General features: G+C 35.8%; 1 protein-coding gene across 1 annotated transcript; it reads left to right on the top strand.

The window, feature by feature from the left end:
• The first annotated feature begins 676 nt into the window (after positions 1-676).
• On the top strand, positions 677-7,038 carry LOC118756946. The gene is made up of 4 exons (XM_036491697.1): positions 677-2,459; positions 2,539-3,642; positions 6,699-6,915; positions 6,981-7,038. Exons 1-4 carry the CDS (start codon positions 677-679, stop codon positions 7,036-7,038), a joined length of 3,162 nt encoding a protein of 1,053 aa, XP_036347590.1.
• Positions 7,039-8,034: the final 996 nt, after the last annotated feature.

Genomic DNA, 8,034 nt, shown 5'->3' with positions numbered 1-8,034 from the left:
ATGTTTTAGCGAAACGTTGGGCCAGAAAGTGAAATAACGTAGTTTTATTTGCACAAAATACTTAGATCAGACCAGCCGGGTAACATACAATTGAATAAATTACGAACTGATCGGATAATAAATATATAAGAATACACATTTACGCATGTACACACACACACACATATACGTAGTTAAGGAATTAGTATTAGAAAATGTATATAAGAAAGAAATATTCAATAAAGAGGTCAGATTAAATACAGCAATCTCACGGTGTACATTACGTTTTTTTGTGATCTTCACTATCCCCCACCCGAGGTTAGAAGTGAAGTTGATCAAAAGTATAATAGTCTTATTATTTGGTCAGTCGAGCCTAGAAAAGAGCTCAAGCGCAAGTACTATAAGTCTCTGAAAAAAGGAGAGCATTACTTAGCAAAAAAAAAATATATATATATTATATATATATAAGCCGAAACAGCAAAGACTGTCCGCAATAATAAAAAATATACTTAAACAAGTATATAATTCGCCTAAAATTCTAAGCGAAAAGCGTTTCCGTGACTCACAGCGGAAAAGTGAAAAGCGTTAAAAAGCGTCCCCGTGGCTAAAACAACGAGTACAGTGTTTAAATACTAAAAAAACAAAAATCAACAAAAAACAATCAAAATCAACAGTAAAAGAAACAACATCAATCAACATGGAAAATTTACTGAAAAGACAGAAGGAGTTGGGCGATCTTGCTGCGCTGGAAGAACAGAAAATCCTTAGCGGCAAAATAAGGAAAGCTTCATGTCTCGAATATATTCAACATATTCAAACAGTGAGGACGGAATTTAATGGAAATCATGCCAAAATTATGGCTAAACCGAGCCAAGAAGCTGACGAATACATTGCCAAGAAGTATTACGAGCATGTTATTCAGGTAATGGAAAAGTCCATTCAGCATTTAAAAATACAAAATGCAGCCGAAGATTTACCAACAGTAAGCGGCAACCAACTTAAACCTGAATCGATGGGAGAAAGGAGTGAGTTCGAGCCATCAGGTACTAATTCCGACGTAGAAAGGAGATTTCAACGTCGAGGAAAAATGCTCAGAATGACCATAGAAGAAATTCAACAAAATGAATTGGATTCTGTCGAAGAAATAAGAGAATTCAAAACTAAGCTTCAAATACAGTTTGAATATGTAGAAGAAGCTTTTTCTGAAACTCGCAGTGTCCATTTAAAAGCCATTACTAAAGACTCAATAGAAGAACAAATGGAGGACTTCCGAGAAAAATACAGCGTTAACATTGAGAAGTTAACAGATAAATTGAAAAGGTGCACGCCAACACAAGCTGTTTCATCTACTATGAAACTACAGGAGATTAAGATTCCGATATTTTATGGCGAGATGAATCAATGGTCATCATCTAGCGATCTTTTCCAAGGTTTGGTGCATAATTCGAAGCACTTTACTGAAGTAGAAAAGATGTTCCGGCTGAAGACGTCATTAGGAGGAGAAGCTGGAAGATTAATTCAGCATTTACCGGTAACCGAATACAACTATGAAGCCGCTTGGCAAATCCTCCAGGAAAGATATGAAAACAAAAGGCTGCAATTCACAACACAAGTGGACAGACTTCTTGATCAACCAACAGCAAATGGGGAAAGTGCGGCAAGCATGAAGCAGCTTTTGGATACCACCAAGGAATGCATTTATGCTCTTAAAGGGCTTAAATTGAATTTAAATGACGAGCAAGCAATTATAGCTCGGATAGTTGTTCGGAAACTAGACAAAGAAAGTCTCCGGTTATATGAGCAGAATGTCAAGAAAACTAGGGATATCCAAAGCCTAGATGATGTTTTCCGTTTTCTGGAGCAGCAATATCAAGCTCTAGAAGCTATACGAGACAGGAAAACAACTAAATGGAGCAATCAAAAGCAGCCACAACCAGCACCCACATTCTATACAGCTGCACAAAAGACCTGTATATATTGCAAGATTCAAATTGTTGAATGCAGAAGGTTCCAGGCATTGACTACGATGAATCGTAGAGGTTTCATAGTAAACAATAAGCTATGCAATATTTGCCTCGACCACGTATATGAAGGCAATTGCAATTTACTGCATTACAATGAATTCCAGAAGGAAAAAGGAGCAGGTGAAGAAAATGCTATAAAAAAATCATCCACTATGATGACAAAAAACTCCGAAACAGCAATACTTCTAGCAACACCCCAGATAAGAGTGAAGGCGGCAAATGGAGAGTACGTGACATTGCGAGCACTAATCGATCAAGGATCACAGAAGACTACCATTTCTGAAGAAGCCGCTCAAACACTACACTTACCAAAGAGAAGAGAAGTAACTGAGCTACAAGGGCTAGGAAATACTATAGTGGGAGTCTCCAAATTTAAAGTCAACATTGAAATCAGGCCGAGATTCCTAAGCAACGAAGTGGACAATGTCGAAGCACTGATTTTGCCGAAATTGGCGAGTGCACAACCTGATAAAACATTTAAATGGGATATAGAACAATGGAGAAACTATACCTTAGCTGATCCCAACTTCAATAGGTCAGATCGAATCGACGTCGTTATTGGAAGAGATGTACATATATGCCGACATATTAGAAGAAGGCATATTTAAGAAAGATCGAATACTAGGCCAAGCTACGAAATTAGGATGGATATTGTCGGGAGTTTTACAACAACCTAGAAAAAATGGTAGAATTCTAGCGGCGGTGACCACAACGTTGGAGAAGTTTTGGGAAGTAGAAGACACCACAGCACCAACATATATAGAAGATGGTGATGAATGTATGAAGATATTTGATAAAACGACAAGAAGAGATGAAAATAATAGATTTGTCGTCAATCTACCTTTTAAGAAAGAAAAAGAGTTAGGCGACTCTCGCAAACAAGCAATGGCGAGGTTTCTTAATCTTGAGAAAAAGTTGGCTTCAGATGACAACCTAAGAAAACAATATGTGCAATTTATGAGAGACTATTTAGAAATGGGCCACATGAAAAAAGCAAGTGGAAATACATGCGGAAAATACTATTTGCCACATCAAGCCGTAATTCGAGAAGGCAGTCTCACAACTAAACTACGAGTAGTTTTCGATGCATCTGCAAAAACTACAAATGGAAGTAGTTTAAATGACATCCTTTTAATAGGCCCGAGACTTCAAAAAGATATATTCGACATAATTATCAAATGGAGACTTTGGCAATATGTGTTAACAGGTGATATTGAAAAGATGTATCGACAAATTAAAGTAGCAGAAAGTGATCAAGATTATCAACGTATATTGTGGAGAGAAGCGAAAGAAGGGCCGATAGGAGAATACAAACTGCAAACAGTTACGTATGGAACAGCATCCGCTCCTTTTCTTGCAACGAGAACTTTACAAGAAATTGCCAAATCCTGCGAGCCTTACAATTGTTTGCTTTCAAACATCATTAAAAACGACTTCTACGTGGACGATTTAATGACAGGAGCAGATTCAATAAATGATTGTAAGGTCATTCAGTTCGAAATTTCGAAACAACTACAAAAATATGGATTTCACTTAAGAAAGTGGATGTCTAATAACAGTGAGATTATAGCAACCATTCCAACAAATAGCGAAAATGAGGTAATAAAAATAGCAGAAGACGAAACAGTTAAGACATTGGGTAATGGGACCCGGCCAAAGATATGTTTGGATTTAATATGAATCTTTCAACGGAAAAGCTAGTAACAAAAAGGCAAGCTTTACCTGATTTGGCGAGAATTTTCGATCCGATGGGGTGGCTTTCACCAATGACTGTTTTAGCAAAGTTGTTTATACAAAAACTTTGGTTGATGAAACTCAACTGGGATGAGTTACTCGACGAAAATTTGGCAAAAGAATGGCAGGAGTTTATGCAGCACGTACCAGCGATAAAAAGAATAAAAATTCCCAGATGGTTTGAAACAAAAAACGACTTTAAAATGGAACTACATGGATTCGCAGATGCGTCAGAAAAAGCGTACGCGGCAGTTGTATATGCTAAAGTTGGATCAGTTATAACGATAATTGCTGGTAAAACCAAAGTGAACCCGATTAAAAATAAGAAGACATTGCCAAAACTGGAGCTATGCGCGGCTCACCTACTTTCTAAATTGCTGCAAAGGATAAAGACAGTTATCAATAGAGAAGTTAAAATATTTGCTTGGAGCGACTCATCTATAACGTTAGCATGGATAAAGAATTCCCAAAGTAAAGATAAGTTCATTAAAACGAGAGTAGAAGAAATCAAATTATATGCTTCCACTGCAATATGGCAACACGTTGGAACAAAGGACAATCCAGCTGATGTAGCATACAGAGGGGTATTTGCGAACAAACTAGTGGAGCACGAGCTATGGTGGAGAGGTCCCAAATGGTTACAAGGAGAAGAACATCAATGGCCAACACAGAATAGCGTTAAAATCGATGCAGTGTATGTCACAACATCAAAAGAATCACATTTCTTAGATGAGGTAATATTAAAATATACTAGTTTAACTAAATTAATAAGGGTTGCAGCTTATATATTGCGATTTATAAAAAGAATACGAGGACAAAAATATCCTGCGTACTTAGTAAAATCAGACCTAAAAGAAGCTGAACAGAGAATAATAAGATATCAGCAAAGATTACAATTTAGAGAGGAAATACAGAGCTTAGAAATCAAAAAAGAAATTAGCAGTACAAGTAAAATTGCATGCTTAGATCCAATTTTAGATAACAATGGAATCCTTCGCGTAGGAGGTAGGTTAGGGAATGCAAAGCTTCAGTTCGATCAGAAGCACCCAATAATATTAAATAAATCACATTTGTCAAAATTGATTATTGAACATGTTCATAAAACAACCTTACATGGAGGAAATAAGTTAATGGAAGCAACGATTAGAAGGAATTATTGGATAATTGGATTAAAGAACTCCATAAAAAAAAAATATTCGAGCTTGTAGTCGCTGCATACGTTACCGAAAGGAAGCAGCTAAACAAATAATGGGAAATCTTCCAGAATTTCGAGTGTCGTTGTCAATTCCATTCTCACACGTTGGTGTAGACTATGCAGGTCCAATACATATGAAATGTTCCAAAGGAAGAGAAATAAAAACATTTAAAGGATACATAGCTGTATTTGTATGTATGGCAACAAAGGCTATTCATTTAGAGGCAGTAAGTGATTTAACAACTGAAGCGTTTCTAGCTGCTTTAAAAAGATTTTTTGCTAGAAGGGGTAAGAGTCAGCATATATACTCAGACATTGGAACAAATTTTGTCGGAGCTTGTAGAAAGTTAGACTCAGATTTCATAAAGGCAATCAAGAAAAACTCAACAGTAGCTCCCATATTAGAAGCAGACAAAATTCAATGGCATTTTGGGCCGCCGGCAGCTATTCACTTCGGAGGAATTTGGGAGGCTGGAGTCAAATCAGTGAAATATCATTTAAAAAGAGTGATAGGCGAAAGTAAATTGACATTTGAAGAGATGATTACTTTGCTATCACAGATTGAAGCAGTGCTAAATTCCCGACCCTTATGTGCGATCGATAGTGAAAGCGATATAGATGTTTTAACACCTGGGCATTTTTTAATAGGATGCCCATTAATAGACTGTCCTGAAGCAATTGATGACACAAAAAGGGGTTCGTTAGATAGGTGGAAACTAATACAAAAAATGAAAAGACACTTTTGGAAACGGTGGGAAAGCGAATATGTCACAATGCTGCAACAACGAATGAAATGGAAAACCAAACAGGACAATCTAGCAGTAGGTCAAATAGTAATTATTAAAAATGAAGAAAGTCATCCAGCAAAGTGGCCATTAGGCAAAGTTATAAAAACCCATCCTGGAAGCGATGGAAAAACCAGAGTTGTAACTCTGAAATTGCAAAATGGGATACGCCCGTTCACAAACTGTGCCCACTAGAGACAACAAACAGCAGCAAAACGGAAGAGCCAAATCAAGCTGCAAGCCTGTTGACATCAAGAATAGCAAAAAATTCAGCGGGCCCAGGAGGGCAGAAAAGAACGAAGACATTGATGATGTGGTTCTTTACGTTGCTCATGCTAGCAATGCAAGTTAAGGCATTATACATAAATGATACGGCTAAAACAGGAGCTTCAGTGGCTGAGCTAAGAAATAATACCGCAATATATTTGGATCCGATCGGCAAAATAGACATAATAAATTCAAAATGGGATTTAATCGTTTATTACGAGTTAGGTTCCTATTACGATCGGATGGATGGAGTAAAAGAATTTATTAACGGACTTGAACATCAATGCAAAATATTGACATATTATGAAGAGGCCTGTGTAATGATTACCGCAACTTTAAAGCATAAATATAATAGCCTTAAGTCAAATAACGAACTGTTCATGAAGCAAGAAAATAGAAAAAGACGAGCACCATTCGAATTTGTTGGCTCAATTTACATTATATTATTTGGAATTATGGATGCTGACGACCGAGAGAATATGGAATCAAATATTAAAAATATTTTTGAAAACCAAAAGAATATCGCAAAGTTGTTTAAGAGACAGACATCAATAGTTGATTCTGCAATAAATATATTAAAAAAGACAACCAATGAAGTTAACAAAAATTTCCAAAAAATGAATGAACAGCTAAATAAATTTTATCATGAACTAGTTAAAGATCAAAATGCCGAGCGAATGACCTTGATGTTTCAGATATTAACCATTCAAATAGGAATAGTTATGGACGAATGTGAAGATATCCAAACTTCGATAATCAATTTACTAATTGACATAAATCGTGGTCGCATAAATCCAAAACTAATAAAACCTTCACAACTTAATAAAGAAATTGCACTTATCAGAAACAAGCTGCCACACAAATTAGTACTACCTGGAAAACAGTTCGGTAATGAATTAAAAGAAATCTATAAGTCGATGACTGCTAAAGGGTTAATTGTCGATTCACGACTAGTCATAAACATAGAAATTCCCTTAATATCATATGAACCGTCAGATGCATACAAATTAAATCCACTGCCAATAAAATACAAAGGGAACATGATTATCCCTGATATAAAAGCAGAATATTTAGTATACAAGTTTGATTTAAATTAATATGTATTGATAAACCAAGTCGATCTAGATAAGTGTTTAACAAACTTGGAAGATATTATCAATGTCCAGGGAACTGGGCTTGGAAGTCAGCTACGGACAATTCATGCGAAGTAGCAGCATTGAAACAGTTGGAAAATGAAGTATGTGGATTCAAGCCCGCTACAAATGAAAATGTTTGGATTAAATTATCTTCTCAAAATCGTTGGCTTTACAAGCTGTTTAGCAAATCAACAATACATCTAGAATGTGATAACAACCAACAAATGCGAATGGAAATCCCTAATCAAGGCAATATCACAATAAGAGAAGGATGTACAGCTCGACATGAAGGAGTAACTTTAACAGCATCTCATCACGTACAATCCGAGATCAATAAAGAATTGCTATCTTCTTCTTGGGTAAAAGACATTGAAGATATTTCAGAACTGCGAATTAAACCTTTTGATTTGACCTTAATAAACAACACCAAAGATATCCTAACGCTCAAACAGCAAATAGAATTTCTCAAAAAAGAAAATATCAAATTGAAGGGTATCAATTTTCATCACGTTAGTGGTCATGCTTCGCTAACTTTAGTTTTCATAATAGGGTTAATCATCGTTAGTTTATATATAGGATCAAAGATCAAAGAAGAACTGTTGTGGCTGTTCCATTTGAACTACCAGTTAGACATAATCATAATTAAGTAAAATGTCAACAATCACATTTGGCTAATATGTTAAAACAACACAATTTTGGCTCCTGGCAGAATGTTCATAAAAATATGAACATGAAACTCTGCCGCAATAGAGATAGGATTTTAGAAATATAACACATTCATACATACATATGCAAACATACGTAAACCGATGAAATAAACAGGAAAAATATACAGTCCACTAAATGTCAAATTCAATGATAAGCAACAGAATTGTAATGTGACCCTTGCTCATATAATATGTGAAAATTGCTTA

This window comes from Rhagoletis pomonella, unplaced genomic scaffold (genome assembly GCF_013731165.1).
Source record: "Rhagoletis pomonella isolate Grant_MI unplaced genomic scaffold, Rhpom_1.0 Rhpom_scaffold_00001, whole genome shotgun sequence".
Classification (NCBI taxonomy): Eukaryota; Metazoa; Arthropoda; class Insecta; order Diptera; family Tephritidae; genus Rhagoletis; species Rhagoletis pomonella.
The sequence above is the reverse complement of the archived record's forward strand: the minus strand, read 5'-3'. Positions and strand labels throughout refer to the sequence as shown.

Bases quoted from the DNA above. Each gene is read 5' to 3' on its own strand.
- LOC118756946 (XM_036491697.1), top strand. From the start codon at position 677: ATGGAAAATTTACTGAAAAGACAGAAGGAGTTGGGCGATCTTGCTGCG. The intron at 2,460-2,538 runs GTGCACAACCTG...CAACTTCAATAG, and splicing joins GATTTTGCCGAAATTGGCGA to GTCAGATCGAATCGACGTCG. The intron at 3,643-6,698 runs GTAATGGGACCC...CCATTCAAATAG, and splicing joins CGAAACAGTTAAGACATTGG to GAATAGTTATGGACGAATGT.